This window comes from Vulpes lagopus, chromosome 11 (genome assembly GCF_018345385.1).
Source record: "Vulpes lagopus strain Blue_001 chromosome 11, ASM1834538v1, whole genome shotgun sequence".
Lineage (NCBI taxonomy): Eukaryota > Metazoa > Chordata > Mammalia > Carnivora > Canidae > Vulpes > Vulpes lagopus.
The window spans coordinates 101,851,894-101,876,875 of record NC_054834.1 but is presented as its reverse complement, the minus strand read 5'-3'; the positions used below and the strand labels follow the sequence as shown (position 1 = coordinate 101,876,875).

The window sequence follows — 24,982 nt, the reverse complement described above, 5'->3', positions numbered from 1 at the left end:
ACAGAATAGAAAACCCAGAGATGATCCCATACCTACATGGTCCATTTTCAACAAAGCAGGCAAGAATATCTAATGGAAAAATAGTCTCTTCAACAAATGGTGTTGGGAAAACTGAACAGCAACATGCAAAAGAATGAAACTGGGCCACTTTTTACATCATACACAAAAATAAATTCAAAATGGATGAAAGACCTAAATATGAGACAAAAAGCCATTAAAATCCTAGGGAGAACACAGCCAGTAATCTCTTTGACGTCGGCCATAGCATCTAGATATGTCACCCGAGGCAAGGGGAAAAAAAAAAGCAAAAGTGAACTATTGGGAGTACATCAAAATAAAAAGCTTCTGCACAGCAAAGGAAACAATCAGCAAAACTAAAAGGCACCCTACCAAATGGGAGAAGAAAATTGCAAATGACATATCTGATAAAGGGTTAATATCCAAAATCCACAAAGAACTTATCAAACTCAACACCCAAAAACCAAATGATATAGTTAAAAAATGGACAGGAGACATGAATAGACATTTTTCCAAAGAAGACATACAAATGGCTCATAGAACCACGAAAAGATGCTCAACATCACTCATCACCAGAGAAATATACAGCAAAACTAGAATCAGATATCACCTCACACAAGTCAGAATGGCTAAAATTAACCACACAGGAAACAACAGGCGTTGGCAAGGATGCAGAGAAAGGGAAACCCCCTTGCACTATTGGTGGGAATGCAAACTGGTGCAGCCACTCTGGAAAACAGAATGCAAGTTCCTCAAAAAGTTAAAAATAGAACTACCCCTATGTTATGGAAACAGCTCAAGTGTCCATCAACTGATGAATGGAGAAAGAAGTTGTGAGGTAGAAAGATAGATTGCTGTGTGTGTGTGTGTGTGTGTGTGTGTGTGTGTGTGTCGTTGTGGAATATTATTCAGCCATAAAAAAGAATGAAATCTTGCCACTTGCAAGGACATGGATGGAGCTAGAGAGTGTTATGCCAGGTGAACTAAGTCAGAGAAAGACAAATATCATATGAATTCACTCATATGTGGAACTTAAGAAACACAATAAACCAACATAGGGAGAAAAAAGAGAGAGAGAGAGGCAAACCAAGAGATAGACTCTTAACCATAGAGAACAAACTGCTGGTTACCAGAGGGGAGGTGAGTGGGGGATGGGTGAAGTAGGTGATGGGGGTTCACCATGAACTTGTGAGAGCACCAGGGATTGTATGGAAGTGTTACATCTCACTAGATTTTTCTACCTGAAACTAATATTACACTGTATGTTAACCAACTGGAATTTAAACAAAAACTTTTTAAAAAGAGAACAATTCCACCAGACTACTACACGAATACTTTCATCACAGAATTTTCTCTTGGAGATAATAAAGTGCTTCTTATTTTTCAAACTCCAAAATGCAGCACATGGAATTAGGCAGCGCCTATTGTACTGCTAGTAAATGCAGTGCCCATTGCACTGCTCACAGATTAGTGATGATATTTTACCTCCAAGGCGAGGGCTGTAATATCCACAGTAATATCTGAAAACTCCTAAGGTTAAATGGGCACCAAGACCATAAAGAGATTCCCACGAAATCACAGAACTTTATTCAATAGAGGATGCAGGCTTGCAATGCCCACATTTAGCGTCATAGAATTCAAGTGCTAGGAGGAATTTAGCAATCATCTAATCAAATCTTATTTTACAGTTGAGGAAACTGAGACTAAAAGAGATCAAATATTTTGCCCTCCACAAATCCCAGAAAGTACAGTCAGAACAGGATGGGCAGCCCCATTCTCCTAAATTCCAGACGCGTTCACTTTTTCCACAAGACCTACAGGGAGCTCCAAGGAAGTGCTGCATATAAATGAGCTGCTTTGTAATGATACTGCAGATTCCCATGCTGACCTTTTTCCCTCTTTCCCTTCATCTGTTTACACGATGATTAATAAGCAATAGCCTGGAAGTGCTTTTTTAAAAAATATCAATAGGGATTTTTAATTCTATGAAGTAAATCTGTAATTTAGGAGCTTTCCTGGGCCACAAAGGAAATCATAGCTGGGAAATGATGTTGCCAGTTTAAGACTCAGGTGTACTAGTTAATTCTCATACGTTAAAGATACTGCCCGCAAAAGCAGGGAGCTTGGGAGCCTTCTCTGAACTGAGCTCATTTAAACTACATACTTATATAGAATCTTTCATTTTGGCAAGGAGATGTAACAATCCATTCCTGTATGACTCAGAGCCAGGGACACACAGGCAATGAAGGCATCATTCCCCCACTGCATGGTGATAATTTTTTGCACCCCAAGAAGAACAGATAATATAAAACAAATTTGTGTTTCAAAGTTACCCTCAATATACATGATCTAAGAGTCCAGTTTGGAGGTACTATAGCATACAGGAGACAATTTAAAAATTTAAGAATCAATTACTTAACTCTCCCTACAGTCTTAGAACCAGACTGATATGGGGGTCAGTTGGAGTAGAATGTAAGACCCACGGGTTAATAAATACTCTCTCACCCCACAGAGAGAATTGTCTGGATCCCCCTGCCTGCATAAAGTACATAACTGCAAAAAAAAAATAATAATAATAATGGCTGGCACGTAGTGTTAATGCTTACTTACAGTTGGCAGCATCAAAAATATCTATCGTAAATCCTTTTCTATCATTTGCCTTGTAATTTATTATTTTTTTAAGTTGAGGTAAAGTTGACACACAATGTTACTTTAGTTTCAGTTGTATAACATTGTGGTTCAACAACTTTATATGTTATGCTGTGCTCACCACAAGTGTAGCTACCATCTCGTACATACAGCACATTACTAATATAACGCTGTAGGCTAATTATACTTGAATTTTAAAAATTAATTAATTAATTAAAAAGGAAGTTTTGTAGAATTCCATAATGACTTAAAAACTGAAAGCTTATTTATTTGCTTTTGGAAATAAAGGCAGAAGTACCAAGAGCCAACATGGATTGACTCAGGATAAATTGTATTAAATTCACCTTATTTTATTTGGTGAGATGATTATTTAATGGATAATCCTAGGTTAGTGCCATAGGCAAAATGTATTGTGATTTCAAGAAGTCATTTGATAAACCCATTCATGATCTCTCTCTCTTAAAGTAGGTGGAAAGAAACGAACTGAATAAGTTTGGTTGGGTTATAAGTGTTCCAGGAATGTTAGATTGTTCTACTGTGTCAACCTGGAAGACAGTTTGCTTTGCTTTGGGGAGACATCTGACTTTGTCCTGAACTCTGCAGTGTTCAACATTTTTGTCAATGGCATTACTAGAAGAGGTAGAGAATTTTAGCTGATTAAAAACTCAGTATGAGTCAATAGCCACACCTAGTTCTTTTTTTTTTTTTTTAAGATTTTATTTCTTTATTCTTGAGAGAGAGAGAGAGAGAGAGAGAGAGAGAGGCAGAGGGAGAAGCAGGCTCCATGCAGGGAGCCTGACATGGGACTCGATCCCGGGACTCCAGGATCACACTCTGGGCCAAAGGCAGGTACCAAACCACTGAGCCACCCAGGCTGCCCACCACACGTAGTTCTTATAAAAACAACAACAAAAAAAGAATGAATATAATCACTAAAACTATATCACATAGATCAAGGAGATGTTGGTCCACTGATTAGTTCCCATCTGAAAGTAAATAAATCTTGGAAATAAACATTTAGGGGGAACATAAATAAGTTGAAATGTTTCTAGAAAAAGATTTGATAATACTCTGTCTCTCTTATTGTCAGTAGAAATTATCTGGTAGTGTTCTTTTCTGTGGACAGTATTTTTCTACATTAGGAATTGTAGGGAGTAAAAACATAATATTCTTGGACTCCCTTGTGAGTTCAGCACCGTCTGAAAGAGAGGAGTCAGGAATCAGTAACTAGTCAAAGCTGGCTCAGAGAAATGGCCTGGACTTTTCTAGGGGGTCTCCTAAAACTTAATCGCTGATTTAGATAGCCTTGCCTACCCAGACACTTGGGTACACAGCTAAACAGCCACAGGCTTTCTGTTCAGGGCTTTTCAAACTTTAGAGCTAGTGTGAATACACACATTTGGTGGAAGGCAGATGCACAAGAGAGGCCTCAAAAAGTCAGAGCTGAACATGCTCAGTCTAAACCTGGAGTTGGCAAAGTCATCTCCCCAAGAGGGAGGGAGGAGTGAGAAGACTAGACTGGATTTTTATTCAGGTTTCTCTCCTAAGCTTGTTGCAAATTTTCAGACAATTCTTCACCATTCTTCTTCTCTGGAGAGACACAGGTTACCCAAAGAAGTCACTAAGAAGTTGCCTGGCCATGAAGACCTTCAAATCAACAAATGTCCCTGCTGTGAAGGAGCTGATAGCTCAGTAGGAGTGGGACTTCCGTAAAGTTGACCAGGATGATAAAAGTTCTAGAACCAAGGCCGAAGAAGACCTGGAGGTTTTGGTACAAAGAAAGAGACTGAGAGGTGTGGCACCAATTCTCCAAAAAGTCAAAGGGCTGTGGAAATAGGAGAATAGTTAGTCATCTATGTCGCCCCAGGAGGCCAGTTCAGATCCACTGTTGGATACTCAGTGAGGGCATATCGTTGCTAAATACAGGAAGAGATTCTTAACACAAGTAAAGCATAAAATTCTTTTCAAAGAAAGCTCTCTTTCCCAAAAAGTATTCAAACAGAAGCTACCAGATTGTCATCAAGGAGATTCCTAGACTGAACAGGAAGTTGGACCTAAGTCCCTGTGAGAAGCAAAATAAAGGCAGAGCTAAACCGGAAGTAAGAAAACCAGAAGGAAGGGGCATTTCCTACTGGATATGTGTTTATTTAGTAATCTTTTTTTTTTTTTTTTTAATGGCAAGGACCTTTAAAAACTTTTGGCTTTTAAACACAGAGTTTAAACTTCTACGAAATGGCTGGAGGAAGCCACTTTCTCTAAAGCTATAAGGCTAAGGATAGTGTGTATCTCTGGGGTAGTGGAAGGAGCATCGTTTTGTTTTTGCTTCTCATTTTCCACCTGAAAACGCATTTATTTCTCAAAAATTATAAAGTATTTGTCAGGGGTAAGACTATGAGCTAAAATGAAGAACTCAAAGTCAAGGCAGGACATAATGTTATTATGCGCAAGCAGTAGCAATGGGACAAAACCTGGTAATTGCTAAGCAAAAATGTACCCCCAAACTGAGGAAAGGCAAAAAAAAAAAAAAAAAGAGCTAAAACAACAGGTTGAGCTAGATGAGATCCCTTTCAGCTTGAACTCAGTTTGGAGTCTATGCCCGACAGGATATTTGAGCTTCTTCTTAAGCCAGAGATGGACGTGGGTCAGGGGGGAGAAATACTAGGGTAGTGGGGAGATAGACGGGTTAGTGGGGAGAAATACTAGGTTACTGGGGAGATAGAGGGGTTAGTGGGGAGAAATACCAGGGCAGTGGCAAGATAGAGGGGTTAGTGGGGAGAAATACTAGGTGGGCGTCAGCAGCAGGAGGTGAGGTCCTGCTGTTCTGGGCTCCTAGCCTGAGGTGCGCCCTCCATGGCATGGAGGGATCGTGGCAGGCACTCCCCCTTTTGTATCTTGGGTTCTCTTGTGAAAGATCATACCGTGGGATTGTGCCATCCATGTCTGCCTCCCATGCAGGAGGCATCCCTCTGCGAGGGCAGAGGCTGTGTCTTTACTCTCACTCATCCCAGCTCACCAATCCCAGCATGGAACCTGGTACAACACAGGTGCTCGCTCCACTGATGGTTTTCAGCGGAAGAATAAAAATACGGAGCTTTAAGAAAATAAAGCCAGTCATAAAAATGGCTTTCCCAACAAATAAATAAATAAATAAATAAATAAATAAATAAATAAATAAATAAATAAATAAATAGCTTTCCCAAAAAATAAAAAATGAATAAAAATAAAAATGGCTTTCCAAATAAATAAATTAATTAATTAATAAAGGCTTTCCCCCTATGAGGTAACTGGAGTTGTCAGATTCCTAAAGACGGGCTGTAGGATTTGCCGGTGGGAGTGGGGAGCGGGACCTCGGTGTTGAAGGGGTAGGGACCCAGGCGGGAAGGACCACCGCACGCTGGGACGACCCGGGGGGGTGGGGGGCGGCTGCGCCAGTGTGGGCGCGCTCCGTGCGCTGCAACGGCAAATCTCATGTTGTGTGCGTTTAACCACAGTAATAATAATAATAATGATAATGATAATAATGATGATGGTGATGGTGATGATGATAATAACGAATGGCTTTCCTAAGGAAGACAGAGGGGTTATTTTCGGCAGGGTCATGGGGAATGACCTCACACGGAAGCCCTGAGAGTCTGGAACTGTGTGCTCACACGCAGTGTAGACAAAACAGAGCAGAAATTGCTGATGGAGGGAGAGTCCTCAGCTCACGGCTTGGGGGACCCGGGGGCCTTGCGGGCGGAGAGCAGGCCTGTGTCTCCCGGCCCCCGCGAGGCCTGCCAGCTGGGGTCGGGCGGGGGCGTCCAGGCGCGTGGACAGGTGCTCCCAGGTGCGCCCAGGTGCGTCCAGGCGCGCGGACAGGTGCTCCCAGGTGCGTCCAGGTGCGCCCAGGCGCGCGGACAGGTGCTCCCAGGTGCGCCCAGGTGCGTCCAGGCGCGCGGACAGGTGCGCCCAGGTGCGCCCAGGTGCGTCCAGGCGCGCGGACAGATGCTCCCAGGTGCGCCCAGGTGCGTCCAGGCGCGCGGACAGGTGCTCCCAGGTGCGCCCAGGTGCGTCCAGGTGCGTCCAGGCGCGCGGACAGGTGCTCCCAGGTGCGGACAGGTGCGCCCAGGTGCGTCCAGGCGCGCGGCCGCAGCCCTGACCCCCCGCGGGCCCGGGCGCCGGTGGGGTTAGAGACCCCGGGGCGCGCACCAACGTGACTCACCCGAAGCCTTGGCTTTTCTGTTTTGCAGGCGCGGGGAGCAGGTGCGTGGGCGGCGGAGGCCCCGCGCGCTCGGCGCCCCCCGCCCCCGCCCCCGGGCCCCGCCGCCGCCGCCGCCCCCGCTCCCGAGGCCGCGGGAGGAAGCCTTCGGAGCCCGGCGCAGACGGCGTCCCCGCGGGCCCGAGCGGAGCTGGCGGTGGGGCCCCCGGGACGCCCGGGACGCCCGGGGCACGGGACCGCCTCGGGCCGAGGGGCCGACCTGGACCACGCAGACAGCACGCGGGGCGCGGTGCACGCGGCGGCGGCCCGGGGGAGCTGGCGGGGGCCGCGGGAGCACGTGCAGGGCCCCGGTGACCTCACCGCGCCCCGAGGCGGGCGGCCTGGCGCCCGGGCGGCGGCCCCCCGGGAGGAGGCGGAGGGCGCAGCAGCCGGCGGCGCTGGGGCCGGCCGTGCCCGCCAGGCTCCCGGGTTCTCCAGGCTCCTGTCTAACGTAACTGTCACCGAAGGTTCTCCGGTGACTTTGGAAGTGGAAGTTACAGGATTTCCCGAGCCGACGCTGACCTGGTGGGTAGCCTATAACGACAGGTCCTAAACGCGTTGAACGGCCGAGCAAACCATCCTGGGTGCGCGGACTTAAAGCTGGGGGGGGGGGGGGGGCAGCTGATAACGTTCTGCAGCCTGAGCCCTGCCTGACTCACCCAGCCCCGGCCGGGCCCTGCAGGCGCACAGGCCTAACACCGCGAGCAACGAAGGGAACCCGTGAAATCATGACTTAACCAACCCCAAAAGCACTGTAGCTTAGCTGTGCTCTTGTGCGGCTCCTTTTCCTCTTTTTTCTTTCTGGTATTAGTTTAACATTCCACATTTCTGAAGATTGTGGGTTGGAATTCTTTCCTATTGCTTATTTCCACATAAGCATGACATTTTCTTAGTCTAACCTCCCATATTCAACTAAAACACAAAAGAATCGGGCTTTTTTATTCCCCCATTTCTTTTTGCCTATTTCATCTTTTCCCTCTTCCCAACAGAGTCACCCATCATTTTTGTGATATTTGTGTTTGTTTCACTAAGATTTCTTTCTATAAATGTCTTCAGTGTGAGAGATGGAATAAAAATATTTCTTTCACAGTTGCTCCCAGTGACAGGTAATAAACCCATTTTTGAAAGGTGGTGTAATAACTGAGCCGTGAACAATAGGATTTCCCTCTGGAGACGTCATTATTTTTTAGCATATTTGTTTTAATAGAAAGTGAACTGAAGAAAACAGGTTTTGAATCACTGTTGTTTTCAAAGTAGTTCTCGCTTTCTCGATACGTGGGTTTTTTCTAAACATTTAGAAATTTTTCACCTGTAAGTAGATTTATCTGAGAACAAAGTTATAAATATAAGAGACTGAATTCATACTCCTAAACTAAGTAAAATAGCATTTATTTATCACAATATTTCAGTAGACACTAAATTAAGAGTTTCAACTCCTGCGTGTGCCCACTGATGATACTTGAAGTGTGAGTTGGTTAACTAAAGAATCTATGAGAAAACTCGGGTCTCTCAGATTATTATTTAATATTATTAAAATTATATTATTATTAAAAGATTCTGCATTTGTGCTACCGTGCAGCCATTTGTGCTTTTGTTTTATTATATTGTTTTTACAATTGCATGGTTTTTTATAGATCAGAAATTTCATATTTATGAATTTAGAAAATATTTTATTCATTATTAAATACCAGTTCACCCCAAAGAAAAACGTTGTCTGCAGTATTTCTTGGTTTTGTCCACACAACAAATAACTTGGCTAGTATTTATTGTTGAAGAATCATCACCATATTGTGCAAAAATATCTTGCTTTTGGATTTACGATGATTTTGCTCAATTATCACTTAGCAAGCTCTTAGAATCCTACATTCTTTGGACTCCCATGAAAATGCAAAATTATCACAGAGGCCATGGGAATAGAAAATTATTCAGGTTTGTTACCACTCCTTAGGTAAAGGAATACGGGTATAAATAAACAAGAATCGAGAATATACAAAATAAATTATTTGCTTTCTAAAAAGAGGCAACTAAGTACTCATGTTCATAGGAAACTTTTGGAAACATGTCATCAACAGTAATAATCCAATTATATAAATGCCTTTTATAATTAGAAATCATTTTCTTCTAATGAAATTAATTCATAAAAATTAAATGAACTCATTTCACTAGGAAATGTGTAAGTAGCTTCCTCTAAAACAATGTATTGGAATTCTCACATGGATCTTGTGGGGTGAATATGATGGGTTGGATGAGCCTAACTCCAATATGGACTCCCAGAAGTCACAGCTGCTGTTCCATAGTGGCTGAAAGAATGACACAAGCCAAACAGAGGGGTGCCATTTCACACTGTAGGTAATTGTTGCCATAAGCAAATGGTGGCCCTCTGTGACCAGGTGGTCTGGGTTTTTGTGTCTGTGTTTTTTGTTTGTTTGTTTGTTTGTTTGTTTGTTTAGAGAGGAAGAGAGAGGGGTGAGGGAATACAGAGGGAGACAGAGAATCCTGAGCAGGCTCCAGGCCCAGTGCAGAGTCCCACGTGGGGCTCAGTCTCATGACCCTGAGATCATGAACTGAGCCAAAATCAGGAAACCAACACTTAACCAACTGACCCAGGCAGGCACCCTGTTCTGGGATTTTTTTTTTTTTTAGGAGTAGGATATCTGAATTTTCACATGCAATATTCCAACTGTTAAATGTTGTCAAAAAATTCAATTTTTTTGAAAATACAGTCTGACCCAATCAAGCATTTCTCTGGCCACAAGTCTCCAATCTCTGCTTGAAGATTGAACAGCCCCATTGGAATCTGTGGTAGCTGTAAAGTTCCTGCTAACACTAGAAAGAGAATATCTCAGTGGTAATGGGCTTGTTTGCAATGGTTTTTAGAACTTGGAAATGATGTGAATATACAGTGATCCTGACTTTCAAAACTGACTCTCTGCTTCAGGTACAAGAAGGGCCAGAAATTGTCTGCAGATGGGCACTTACAGGTTTTACACAAGGAGACAAGACATTCGGTGTTCATTCCAAAGGTATGTGAGGCAGACGCAGGCCTCTATGTGGCTCGGGCCCAAAACTCTAGTGGCATTCTCTCTTCCAATGTCATCCTCCACGTGACAGGTAACCACAGGCCGCCAATCACAAGAATAAACTGGATAACACTGTGTGTCATCTATATCAGTGTGTCCCTAATGTACTGGGTACTCACGCAGTGACTGCGGGGTTGGCACCCCCAGACATCATTCTCACGAGCCTAAAGAATGACACCGGAGTTGTTTATTTTCCTGCATCTCCCACATCTTCCTGCATCTCTCTTCCAAGTCTACTCCCACTCTGGCCATCTTGTTTGTTTGGCTAGTACACTGCTCAGTGAAATAATCACATTTTCTTTAGCGTTTCAGTATACTTGAGGAGCCTGGTAAATTATTAGTAGAGGATAAGCATACATTTTTGTATTCTAGAAAGAGATGTGTTCAATATAAAGCCCAGTGAAATCACACTATATTTAGTCCCTCCACATGTAAGAGCATGTACATCTCTCTGCTGCTCACGTCAGCAGAGAGATGTGAGTTAAATTTCAAATCCAATTGCTTGATAATGTGTTTTTAATTGTACTCATAAACATCTCTTTGTAGAATAACAGTAGAAATATTGAAGTGAAGCTGCCATTTACCTTATTGCATAAGCTGCCCTTTCTTTGTGTTTCATGTCTTGATCTCATTTGTTGAAATACATTCTATGTAGTTTCAACCTATCCAACCCTCCTAAGTCTGAGGAGGCCACTGTAGATGATCATTCCTCATGCTGATCTCACGGGGTTTCACAATGGAGAATAGATGTGCTGTCGACTTCAGATGGAGTTTCAAACTTCTAGCAGCGGTGCACGTCATAGAGCAAAACAGAGCACAAGCTGTAGATGGACCAACATAATTCCTGCCGTGCCACTGTCACGTTTTGAGCGACCTTTGTCCTGCATCTTATCTTGATTCTGCTGCTGACCATTTTTTACAGGCTGTGGTAAAGACAACTCAGTGCCTCAGTTTCCCATTTGGAAAAATGGGTTCATCATCTACCTCTCGGGCAATTGAGTGATTTCATGTCTTATAAAGATTTGGAAAATGGAAAGCATCCTATGAAGGCTGAGAGGGATTACATCGTTTGATGCGATTTATCGTTACACTGCTTTCTGCCCACTATTCTTGTTCAGATGCTGTTTCTTTAGAATATTAAAGGAGTGGTATTTATTAGTCTGTGATTTCCAACCTTTCTCAGGTGGGAAGATGATGTTTTATGAATTGGGGTTTAAATTCCTTTCTAATTTCTTAAGACTACGTCTTTTTCAAAGACTTGAAATTGAAACTAGAAGGATGCATTTAGTATTATCTAAGGGGAAAAAGTGTGTAATAAGACAAAATAAGGTGAATTCTATCCTTTTCTTATAATTATCACTGTAATATTGAAGAATGTTCTATGCATTTCTGAAATATATTATTTAGAAAAGCAGACTTTTTTTGGTTCCTTTTAAAAATAAACATAAATGAGAGAAGCATTTGTTTTTAAGTTTTAAACAGTCTTGTCATGGTAGGGCAAAATCTTTAGTTGAAAGCATAATTTATTATAGATTTTTGATGAAGGGAAGAAATTCATCATGTTGCTGCGAGACTGTCTACAATACAAAAATATTTAAAGTAATATATTCAAGTTAATATTAAAAAGTTACTGAATGTTATCTGAATATATGAAATGTGTGTTTGAGTAAAGTTAACATATTTTTTCTGTGTATCATTTTAATTAAACAATTAAATCTCTTAATTTCCTTCCAGATTTTGACAGAAACCTATTTAAAGTTTATGTACATGATGTCCTAGGAAACTCATAGTCTCTTAAGTTTCCTATCCTTTTTGTCCATTTTCAAATATTTAACATATTTTGCCTAATTGCTATTTCCATGTTGAAACTAAATAGTAAAATCTATTCATGTCCAAAGAGGGCAGGCAGGCAAAATGAGGTAACAAGTTCTTTTCCCACTCTCTGTCTCTTTTTTAATTTAGTAAGACCTCCCTTCCCATTTTGTCAACTTGGTTGAATTTGTGGCTTCAGGTTGTTAGGGCATGGGGGTTGCTTGTTTGCTTTACATGTTGCCAGTTAAAGGCTAATCCTTTGGGATCTATCCATCTAAATAGATGGATAGTTATCTCTATCCATCCATGGCATATGACTAAATAAGGTATAAACCCCTGATATATTTGATGCATATACCAAATATAATATGTATTTGACATATATATCAAATATATGTATATATACACATGTATGAACACACACCTAGAGCTCAAATATTGGGGAAAAAGCATTGTGCTGATATTTAAGATATAGTTCAGCTGTCTGTCTATATATCAGTCTATCTGCCCATCCAAACATCCATCCATCTATCTATCTGGTCATCTCTCCATCCATTTTCATACCTACCTACCTATCTAGCTACCAATTCTTTTGGATTATCAGTTGACTATCTAGTGATTTCCACAGTAGTGAAGAGTAATTAGCTATTCAGTTATTCTTCTAGTTGTATTTTTATTCCAAAGACTTAAGTGTGATTTTCCTTTTACTAGGATTTCTGCCTTGACCAAAGAATTCTCCTTAAAAAAGTATGAACTAAAATTATTTATTAAATAAAAACCTAGGAAATTCAAATGATGTCATATATATATGACATATATATATAAAAATGATGTCATATATATATATATATATATATATATATATATATATATATATATATATATAGTTTATGCCCATTTCTTCTAGAGAAAATTCTGGACAGTTAATAATATTAAAAAAATTCTCAACAAGAAAATGTGAATGACAAAGAAGATTAGAAGGAACATGTACTTGACACCTTGAAGAAACACAACACAAAATGTGTTTTGAGCTTCCTTAAAGGCAAAATCATTGAGCTTTCCAGTTCTGAATATTTTATAAAAAGTATGTAAATATTTGGCAGTAAAAATTTTTTCACATTCAATTCCAAGAGAAATTTACTGCAGGAACCCTTCCATTCAAATCTCTCTGTATTCTAAAATATCTAAAACCTTCAGAAAAGAAGCAGTAAATGATTGGTTATTTCATTCAGTAATGCTAACCATCACTTATAATCAAGATGCAGCCTTAAAGCAGATTATTGCAAGAACCTTCTAACCACTTCACTCAAGTTTAAATTTCTTCAAGTGATACACAGAGCCCTTTAGTACCTGGCCTCCCCTTCCCAATCTCTGTTCCATCTCTTCTGATCCCCCCAGAAAGTGAAATTTTACTTCAGGTTTTTAACTTCTCATGTTCTTTCTTCTCTCCAGTCCTTTCTTCCTAGAACTCCCTTACTATAGTCTAACCTATCTTTATCTTTATCTTTTTTTTTTTTTTTTTCAATTTATTTGCTGTTTTATTTAATTCCAAAGACTTTATAATGTCACGTTTTCTTTTTGTTGGTATGATCGCTTTCTTAATTTAAATCTATACCATCATGATGATGCACCACTTATTTAGCTCTTCTATATAACTGGAACACAGCAATCTGTTTCGTTCCCAGGACTTATGAGAGGCTCTCTTGGACTCCAACCCCTTCTGCATGGCCGTGGTACATTCCCCTCGGAACCGGCCATCCTGTCCCGTCACTTTGCACACTACAGGGATGCTCTCATATTCTCCATGCTTTAACCTGTTCTTATTTCTGGTGGGCCACACAAGAAGTTGGGAAGGGAGACAGCACTCGGGTGGCATCCGGATGATCCTGCCAGCCTTGTGATAAATCTGTCCTTTTGAAGAGGCCATAGGGCCCAGTGGACTAACTTCTGCAAAGAGGCAGTCTAGCTCCTCCATTTCACCTTCAGCTTCCTCTTCGAAGTCACAGTCCTCTGAATCCTTAAGAAGTACAGTGTTCGAGGCAGCATTTTTCCTCACTAAATAGCCTGTGCTCCCACTTGAGAAGTTGCTCAGGGATGTCTGCTTGATGCTGGTCACAGACTTTTGAATATCTGCACACTTCTTGAAGTTCTCGTGCTCCTCCTCCTCAGTCTCATCCTTCCTGGTCATTTCTTCATCTGTGTTCAGTTCCCCAGTCCTGATAGTCTTTCCCTGTGAGCCCTCAGTTTTGCAGGCTGGTGAGGACTCCTCATGTTTGGAAGGCATTTGCTCAGGGGATTTCTCCAGCTCTGCATCCTGACACCAGCTGCCATCACACTGAATCCCCGCATCTACTCCCTTGCTGTTCATCTGGGCCAACCAGGAGGGGTTAGGAACATACTTGGGGAAGCCATCCCTCACCACCACCTATCTTTATGTGGCTTAACTCCTGCATATCCTCCTTGGTCTGTTTGAGACACACCTTCTCCCAGGAAGCCTTCTGACCCATCAAGTCCAGTGTAGATGTTCCTGCCATGTGTTGTCAGCACCTGAGCTGCCCATGTCATGTCCCTTGATACATAGCATTGAAATTGCATGTTTGAACATCTGTCTCCTCTGGCTAGAATGTGAGATATTTGTCGGCCAGCTCTGTGACAGCCCTGTTCATCATTATACTCCCAGCACCTAAGACATAGTTATACTCAAAAATATTTTTTGAATTGTTGTTAGAGGTAAGCAAAGATAAATCTAGCTTGGTTTTTTCTTTCTTTTTCTGGAGAGAGGGGGTGGGAGAATGTTAAAAAAGAAAAGATGTATTTGTTACCTGATTATTCTTTCTTATTATGGATGTTGGCCAATCAGAATCAGTTTCTAGTCATGAAGTCATTGTAGGCATACTACAATGACTATGTCCAAAATGCCAAGCCAGAATGTATGTACGTCTTCAGAACACTACACAACTTATCAGTGTTTTATTATAGTAATCAATAATCTCAGTTATCTGGTTGTGTACAGAGCTTATTTGCAAGGAGCATTTCATTCATATGTGTAAATATTAAGCCAAATCCAAGAATTTAGATTTTGATTTCCAAATGAACAAAGGAAAAAATATTGCATCTTGTTCCACTTGTTTTGTTTTTATTTATGATGGTTCCCTACTAGAAATCGCCATCTGAAGCTTTTGACATTCCTGTTGTATGTACATTATTTTAAGTGTGTCCATGAAATAAGTTATTTGAAACAAGATAAAATATATCCTCCTAGTATGCTCTGATATTGTGCATGTCAATGCATATGCCAAAGCATGACAGACTGTTTTCCATTAGCAGAATCTTGAACTGTATCAAAGAGCCAAAAGATTTGCATTCACTAAATGAAACAGTGTCCTGCTTAAAGCAACAACAATTCATTTTCTCTGCTCTCATTACATGAGATGAGATTTGAATGTTATCAGCTGTGTATGAATTCAGCCTTAAAATGGAAAGCACAAAGCTGCTAATTTGGCTTTTACCCATGAATCCCCACATCACTGCTCCTTATGTTGGTGAGAGTTTATAGAACATCATCAACCCAAGAAGCAGTGGTGAAGGTTGGATGCATGACATTCCTCCAGATGAACAAATTCTTGATCCTGGAGTTTGAGTGTTTGGCCACATAGCAATTTCTGCTGTTTAATGGCAGTTTCATTTGTATAAGCCAGGACCTGGCAAATCCAATTCTTTGGATTCTCTTTTTTTATATCATAAAATTAACACCCCATTTTCCCTAAAGGACAAAGGAATACAAAGAGTTGTATAGACAAGAATGTTGGTGTGCATATATTTCTAATTAGCACAATAAAGACTGGCTGAAATTGAAATATGTTTTAGCCACAGAAATAGCTGGAAAACATTTATCCAACCTGAGTTTTCTTTAAACCAGAGCAGTAATAGTTACATATTTTGACGTTTTCAATCTGTATTCAGATGGCTCCCTGCTATGGCTTTTCCCATTTAGGACCCACTTAAATATCAATACTTGTGAAATAACCGCTCCAGAGCTAGCTAATAAAATAAACTTTTCCCTTTGACATTCAACAACTGTTCTTTTCCAAGAACCTTATTGATCCAAACAACTACGAAATGGTATTTTTGTCTCCTGTTAGCATTAAAAATAATATAATGAAATCTTTTGAAGATAAAAATTCAAAGGGTGAAATAAAAAGAAACATAATTTATTCATGGTGAATAGTCTCCAACCCATATTATTCTCATGATGCCAGAGAGCCTTTCTTTGCAATAAGTATAATTCAAACCCACATGCAAACAAGCTATTGGCAAACAGGGCCACTAGAAATGGAGACAAAAGTAGGAAACCAGTTACCTGGCAGGATCGGAAAGGCTAAAATGCCCATCTGCTCCAAAGTGTCTTCTCTTGCAGCCATTGCCACATCAACTCCCAGAGGCCTACCTTTGATTACAGTTAATGTAGCTCCAGAAGATGCCTCTTGAAATGAATATTTATCATTTCTATTACTCTCAAAGGAGTAATAGAATTTCTCATCATATCCTGGTCTCAGTTATCAGATTAAATAAGAAAAAAAATAAATTCTTGTGAGGAAATGGGATATGCACGAATCTGGAAGAGTTGTATGCTCTCTTCCACTAAGTGTTGCAGAATGTAGGACAGGAAGGGGAAAATAGCCAAACATCAGGGTGATGTGTCAGCTGTGGGTTTCATCCTCCCTCTCACTGTGAATTTCCCATAGATTCAGGAAATGAATGCACGTGGGGAGCCCCTGGGAGGGAGTGAGAGACCGCAATAAAATGTGTCCGCATGATATTTTTTGTTACCCAAGTAGAGGACTGGACTGGACTGAATAGCGTCAGGGTGGCCCTAAACCCAGTGACTTGTGTTCTTATAAGAAGACCATAACAGACATGGAGGCAAGGGAGACACACAGGAAAAGGCCATGTGATAAAAGAAACAGAGATTGTTGGCATTGTCAGCTTCTGCAAGCTATGCAACACCAGAGATTATAACATAAGGAACAAGAAGAGACACTAAACTGTTCTTCCCCAGAGACTTCAGAGAGCTCATGTTTCTGCTGATGCCTTGATTTTGGGCTTCTAACCCTCAGAACTGAGAAAGAATAAATTTCTGTTGTTTTAAGCAACCCAGTGTATGGTTCTTCGTCATAGTTGCATCAGGAAACCAACACAAGGACCATGTTCTAGAAAAGTCCATTCAAGTCTTTCTTTGGTAAGAAAAAAAAAAAAAAAGAAAGAAAGACAAAGGGAAGCCATGGTTAGAAATGTGAACCAAAGGATGAAGGTGCGGTATGACACAGTGTAAAGAAGAGAGTTCAATAGATGGTACTACTAACACCTAAATATTAGGATATATATGACCCTAAAGAGCACTATCAATCAATTAGATCCAATTTACATACACATTCTTCTTAAGCTCACAGGGAGCATTCACCAAGATAGACCATATTCTTGCCCATAGGACACACCTTACTTAAATTTAAAAGAATAGTAATCATACAAAGCATGTTCTTAGAACAGGATTAAACATCAGAAAGATAGCTAGAAAATATTCACAAATATTTGGAAACTAAACAGTACACTTCTAAATAGCACATGTGTCAAAAATAAAAAGAAAATTTTAAATATTTTGGAATATACAAAAATACCTCAATACTGATTGTTGGATATTAAAAGCCTAATGAGGGAATGCTATAAGAAACTCCAAGCCCACAAATTTGATAACTGAGATGAGATGTATCAATTCCTTGAAAAATATAAACTACCAAAGCTCACAGAAGCAGAAATAGCCTGAATCACCCAATATCTATTTAAGCTATTGAATCAATAATTAGTAAACTTCCAAAAAAGAAAGTTCTATGCACAGATGGTTTCACTGGTAAACCTACCAAATATTTATGGAAGGAATAATACCAATTCACCACAATCTCTTCAAGAAATAGAAGTAGAATACTTAAAACTCATTCCATGAGATCAGAATCGTCCTTCTACTAAAATCAGGTAAAGATATTAAAAGAAAGGGAAACTATAGTCAATATCTCTCATGAATATAGTCACGAACATTCCGAACAAGTCAAGTACGACAATGCAGAAGTCAAATTATATGCACCAGTGGGATTTGTCCCAGGTATGCAAGGCTGGTCCAATATTCAAAAATCAATCAGTGCAATCCACCACATCTACAGGCAAAAGAAATCACATGCTATGTCAACTGATTCAGGAATAACATTCGACAAAATTCAGCATGTGTTCATGATGACTTAAAAAAACTCTCAAAACTAGCAACAGAAGAAATTTCCTCAATTTGATAAAGATCATCTAAAAAAATCCTATAATTAATATCATACTTAATGGCAAGAGACTGGACATTTTGCCCCTAAGATTGGGAAGAATGTAAAAGGTCTTCTCACAACTCTTACTCAACATTGTACTGAAAGTCCTAGCTAGTGAATAAGACAGGAAAAGAAAATAAGAGTTTTGCAGTTTGGAAAAGAAGAAATAAAACTATCTTTATTTGCAGACAGCATCATTTTCTATGTAGAAAAATCCCAATGAATCTACCAAAAACTCTTGGAACCAATTAGTGAGCATCGCAAGTTTATCAGAAGCAGGTCTGCAACAACTACATCTGGGAAAAAGGCAGGGAGTTAGCAACAAATGAATCACAGTGAATCAATTATTTTCAGAGGTAGGGATAAGGGCAGGCAACATAAATTTGTCCCTTTTCCATAAATTTTTTTACAGACATCATGGATATTTGTCATCTACTTGCAATATTTCACACTTGATTTTTCCTACAGCTTTCTATGATATTTTGGGGATTTCGAAAGAGATAAATTATTTGAAGAAGATGATGCTCACCAGAGCAAGGGGATACTTGATGTGGAACATAAATCAAATTTGATCATTTGCTGGCTGTTCTCATTATCAACAGACCAAAGGAGAAAAATTAGAAAGACATTGTAATTATACCATTGTAGAGCTTAGCTTTCTTCAACAACAGCAATTTTAATATTAGAAGAAAAAGAGCCCTTTTAGCCTCTGACATCAAATCCCAGAGTGGACGATTTATTAGCTGGTACTCCGCTACACTGCAAGAGTGAAGGTATCTTTCATGGATTAGTACTTTACTATCAGCAAGGGTGAGCTCATACTGCTAGTATATTTTTTAAGACTTTTTTTTTTTTTTAAGACTTTTTGATGGAACCCAGAGCTAAAATATGTCAGACATTGTGTTATACCTTTAAAAGTAATCAGTTCTATAAAATCATATCTTGGTCTACTAATTAATTGAGGGGTAGAATACAAATGACTACTTTGGCACCTACATTAATTGGAAACTTCAATGAAACTAATCCTTTTGTATTTTCTAAATGTTAACTGTAAGTGCTTTCTTTATTTCCATGTTCTTGAAGGTGACTTTTGGTCATATAAAACAGAATGGTATTATACTTTATCACTTAAAAGAAAACCAGCTGAAGTTCCACAAAGCCAAGTACTGAAATTGTTTTTTATCAAAAGCTTTGTAAAGATAACTATATAAACAATGAAGTACTGTTAAGATCCCATCCACAACTTAGAAATGGATATTCAAGCAGAGAACTCATTGTAGTTGTTGTTCAAACCTATGGCAACACATATATTTGAACAAATATTAATTTACTATTACAATTAAAAATGTATCATGGAAAGTGTACATGTGCAAGTCAGGACCACAGTCTGAGCTACAGGGCCTAGTTTTGTTGGCATATGAGTCCCATTCCGTGCTCTGACATCTAACCTATCTGGCCCATCCGTCACAGGGAACATATCTTACAGGGAACCTTATAATTAGGAATATCTATATGGTTTCTTTAGATGTGAGAAATTATCATTGATTGTCTCAAACACGGTTATATAGCACAACATGTCACATGTCATTGTGAATTAATAAAAACCATTTCAAGTGTTTTCACCATACAAGTGGGGTGTGTGTGTGTGTGTGTGTGTGTGTGTGTGTGTGTGGTGTGTACCTACTTGTTACTATGAGTTCTTATCTGTATGAATTAGGTAATATATAAAGTGCCCAGGTGATGCATGATGTAATGAGCTTAAAAAAAAAACACTTCATGTTGATGGAACCAGTACTATGACCAACTGATGACCAAGAGTTAATGAAGAAACAGACTTTTCTTTTTTTAGCCTGGAATAATACAGACAAGTATTTATATGCATCCTATAAGATAAAATACTCAGCCCAAATCCAGTTTTATAAATGTATAATTAAAAACTTGTGTATTTCAAACAGAATTCCCAGATAGTGGATCAAAACAGGAAAATACTATTCAGATCTGTATTTACATCTATCAACTTCAAATATAAATCCACTTACATTCCTCATAGGTAGCAGTCCTAAAAGAGTTATTTCTAAATAGAACTTACAGGTGACTTTTATTTAAATGTACTATCATAAATCATGCTCAAGAAGCTGCTGTTAGGGTTTTTTTTTTAGTCCATTGGCTACTGTATTTGAATTTTCCATGTGAAGTACTGAATATGATCTGTAAAGGTGGATTTCTCTAGCTTATTTCCTAAAGTTCTTAAAGCATATGTGATTATTTCAAGAACCAATGTTTTGTGTGTTCATTTCTTTTTTACTGCTAATGGTTTATGCATGTGGATAATGAAATGTGTATTATGTCTAGTAAGTACTTAGAAACAATAGAATTTGCTTACCTGTTTCTTTGCTCTACTGGGAGCTCCTTAAAATATAATGCAACATTAAATTTCTGTAGAAGTAATACATTTAATCTGATTATTTCATTCAGCCTCTTGCAGATAAGGGATGTTTATCCTTGTATAAATATTGTCTCACAAATGTTTTTAATTAATGCAATTGCTCAATTCAAGAGGAAAAATCATCATGGTGTTTAATATTTGATAGGGAATGTACTCCTATTTAACATCCCATTGTAGAATAGTGATCTGCTTTATAACATGACAGTAATCAAAGCAAGTGAAGACAGTTTTCTAAAGTCAAATTTACTGATTTCTCACAAGCAAATACTCTGAGAGTGATAGAGTCCTGTTTGAAAATGAATTCGGATTTAGGCATCACATGTTTAATTACACAGTTCTGATGATGTGTGGGATTTAGACAACACCACCAAGAACTCTGCAGAAGGGGTACCTGAAAGGTAGCGAACTTCTGTGTTCCAAACTGAGAATGTTGCCCTACTAAGTCTCTCAGGGCCACAGCAGGCCAGGCATATTATAAAGTGCTTGTCTGTTTGAAAATATGCCAGAGGTTTATTCTGAATGGGAAAAAATATGCTCTTTATTTAAAAGTCCTTTGGGCAAAAAAATCAGAAACCACTTGCAGTTACACCCAGAATTATATGCCCCATCAATGAACATAACCTTTCTCTATGGAAAAAGCACTAGCTATTGAATTCATTTCTCCTATACTTGCTTGCCATGTCATTGATTTTAAGGAGAAAATGTTTAGGAGAGATGTAATAATAGCAAGTTTGCTTTGCCAGGCATTAAGTCACTAATTTATGCTGCATAGATAATTTATTCCAATGGTCACATTAAATATTTTTCAGGTTCATGAAATTCACTGAAATGGAATTCCATGTCAGACACAAACAGGACATATTATTTAACACAATATACAGGTGATATGGTAAAGACAAGACGACAAACAGTAACTATAACAATATTATGTAATGACAAATGGGATGAAGGATGGGAACCATTGTGGTGCTGAAGGGGAAATGCAAACCCAGTTACAATCGTGTGTCTGGGGTGTTGGGTTCTTTATTTTTTTTTTAAGTATCCTCCTCCTTCTTTCTCTGTTCTCTTTTGAAGTAAACATACACATATGCATGCACATCCATGTGTACCTAGAAAACTCATATATGAATGCATCTAGTTGTATCTCTGCCCATAATGGTTGTCCTCAGAAAGTCTTACAAAGACTCGCTGCAAAAAAACAACAAAAACAAACAAAAACAAGCAAACAAAACAACAACAACAACAAAAAACAAAGACTTGCTGCAGGAAGTCATCCCGGGCCTCCTCAGAGTCTCCATATGACCATTCCACCAGGACCGACCCTGAGAATCCTTGGGCTAGCTTCAGGGAAGTTTCCTCCAGGTTAGTATGCAGACACTGTGATAAAAACCTCTCAGATTTAGCATGTGTGAGCCAATCTGCAAAATTTCAGATTGATAGAAAAAAGGAACATTTCTCCATTGTGTATTTACATTTGGCTGCCACCAACCCTTTTATACCTTGTTTTCTTTAAGTAAAGAGTTAATATAAAGTAGGAGAAAAGTATCGTTCACAACTGCTATGGAACTACATAGCCTAAAACATAAGCTGCTGTAAGTCAACTGCTTGATTTTATCTGCTGTCTTTTAAAGCCTTGCTACAGAGAACCAGCAGCAGCAGCATCACCTGGGAGCTTATTGAAAACGAAGAACCTCAGATTCTGTCCACACCTACTGAAACAGAAACTGCAATTTAGCAAGATTCTCAAGTCATTTTCATGCATATCAATGTTCAAGAAACACTGTTTTAGAAAATACCTTGGGTTTTAAAGAGTTCAAACCTTGAATGCAATAATCTCATACTGGTTACATCTGTGCTCCAAATTTGTAAGATTCAAAATGAAGAATTCAACATTGGTTTCCATAGAAACACTGAGGTAGATTGACAGATTTCTATAGAAGAAATAGTAAAAGAAGTTAAGAGTAATACAGACTGCTCTGAGAGTGGTTATGTTTGAAAATGACTTCAGATTATGTATCACATGTTTAATCAGAAAATTTTGATGACGTGTAGGATTTAGGCAATGCCACCATGAGCTCTGCAAAACCAGAAGGTACCAGAAGAATAAAAAAAAACTATATTCCAAACCCATAGTGCTGCTCAACCAAGTCTGATAGGGCCATAGCAGGTCAGGCATATTATAATGGCTTAGTGCTTGTCTGTTTGAAAATATGCCAAAGGTTTATTCAGAATAGAAAAAATATTCTCTTTATTTAGGACTCCTTGTGTGTGTGTTGGGGGGCGGGGGATCAGAAACTACTTGCTGTTAGACTCAGATTTATATGTCCCACCAATGAGCATAAATAGCCAACAAGCCTATGCCAACATTAAATGTTCTATGGAAAGTTTAACCTGAGTTCCCAGGGTATACTATTTCAAATGACCTAAAAACTTGAGTGACAGTGTGCTCACTTAAATACTGTGCAATATAAGTGATTAATCTAATTTTTAGAAGACTACTATCTACCACTGCCATTCATGTAAATAGAGATTACCAAGGAAACTTTGTTATTCATGTTATTAGCATAATGACTCCATATGCAATATAAAATTCATATGTCTATTTTAACAACATTGACACATATTTAAAATGAGTATTATTGGTACTTAAATTATAGGACATTGACATTGGCTGTGTACATTATCAGAAATAAATTAGAACCAAGGTTCCCTTACATTTTTTTTTAATGATAGATATGACTTTACATGTCTAATCTAGAATTGTCATTTGGAGATAAAGTAGATTAAACTCAGCCCCTCTATTAATGCTGCTCCGAAAAACCTACAGGCATCTGAATCTTCTTTAAATTGGATAAACATAGGCTTTTTTTGTTGAGGTTGTCATGTACATTTTTACACTTAATTGAAATCCTTAAATAATGCTTCTTAAAATAGTGGAACACTGATTTTATAAAACACATTATGCATTTCAGCCTATTTTAATCATCTTGCATTTATATGAAAATGAACGCTTGTTTTAAAGGTACAGGCTATTTCGTATTACTCCTCTTAAATGTTACTCTTTTAAAGAGCTGAAGACCTAAATTCTAATCCTAGCTCTGTTACAGAATGGCTCTGAGGACTTAAGCAACTAAAAGCTCTGCCCCTCATGTTCCTTGCCTGTGAATAATGATATAAATTACACCATCTCTGAAAGTGCCTCCAGCACTCACTGATCTCTAAGGGATGTTAAGCACACAAGTACATTCTTGATTTTCTCATTAGAACTGGCAGATGACATTACCAAGGACTCAGTATTTTGGGGGCCAAGTGATCAAGAGGCCAGCTAAATTTTAGGATAAAATTTAAAGAAAATTCCCTGGGAAGCAATAAGCAGATAAGAGCTTTCTTTGGTGGGAATAGTACGCTCCTTGGTGGTCATAAAATGTTCTCTTTATTCACCAGAGAAGAAAAAAATATACGGAGCTGTAGGACTCTGAATAGAGTCAGCTAAAAACTGAAACCTTTCAGGCTCTTATTCAACCTCCAAAAGTCCCAGTGTCAAAGCCCTTTAGTGCAGGCATGATAACTCGTTTGAATAATAAAATAACAATATCACACATAGTACTTGATGAAAAAATATCTCTGTATTAGAAAAGAGAAAGTTACCAATACATCTTGTCATTCTATGACATTGTGACATTCTATGACATCTTGAAGGTTCTTCTTGTGTAGAATGAGTATAAATATGCATAGTGGCACAATAGAACCTAAAAATTCATTTCAACATGTTTAGCGTGTGGAATCTTGAAGCACTTCATACATGGATGACCTCGGGACTGTAGCACCCTAAACAGTGTTATCAACATGCCCGTTCATATCTTTTCTGCCCTAAAGAAATATGTTCCCTAAAGAAAAGCTCAGTACCAGGCTCAGGCAAATTAAAAATTTTAATCTTCATTATATTGAAATGAAGTCAAATTATTTTTCTATTGTAATGTCTTTGAAATAAACTTTCACATATTCTAATGCTTGCTTCTGCATGGTTCGTATAAATTCATGTTTTCTCTAAGATATATTGTTTAGTTTCACTTTGATCAACTTCAGCTCTCATTTTCAGGAAGAGACACCTGTGTTTAAGTCACTTTTTTTTTTAAGATTTTATTTATTTATTCATCAGAGACTCAGAGAGAGAAGCAGAGACACAGGCAGAGGGAGAAGCAGGCTCCCTCTGGGGAGCCCGATGCAGAACTCGACCCCAGGACCCTGGGATTACAACCTGAGCCGAAGGCAGTTGCTCAACCACCAAGCCACCCAGGTGCCCTAAGTCACTTTTTAAAATGATATCTTCTTATTGCGTCTAGACTAATTATAAATAGAGCACTTCATAATTTTCTTCTAA

At 39.0% G+C, this 24,982-nt stretch overlaps 1 protein-coding gene across 6 annotated transcripts in view; it reads left to right on the top strand.

The window, feature by feature from the left end:
• CCDC141 (coiled-coil domain containing 141) overlaps window positions 1–24,721 on the top strand; it is a 194,067-nt gene extending 169,346 nt beyond the window's left edge. For 4 of the 6 annotated variants that reach the window (XM_041722526.1, XM_041722523.1, XM_041722522.1 and 1 more), the window contains 2 exons: window positions 6,897–7,429; window positions 9,843–12,609. In XM_041722526.1, coding sequence (XP_041578460.1) covers window positions 6,897–7,429; window positions 9,843–10,110 — 801 coding nt within the window. In that variant the 3' untranslated portion in view covers window positions 10,111–12,609. Of the gene's footprint in view, window positions 1–6,896; window positions 7,430–9,842; window positions 12,610–22,232 lie in introns of those variants that run through there. The other 2 variants (XM_041722524.1, XM_041722525.1) reach the window with 2 other exon arrangements.
• The last annotated feature ends 261 nt before the right edge of the window (window positions 24,722–24,982 follow it).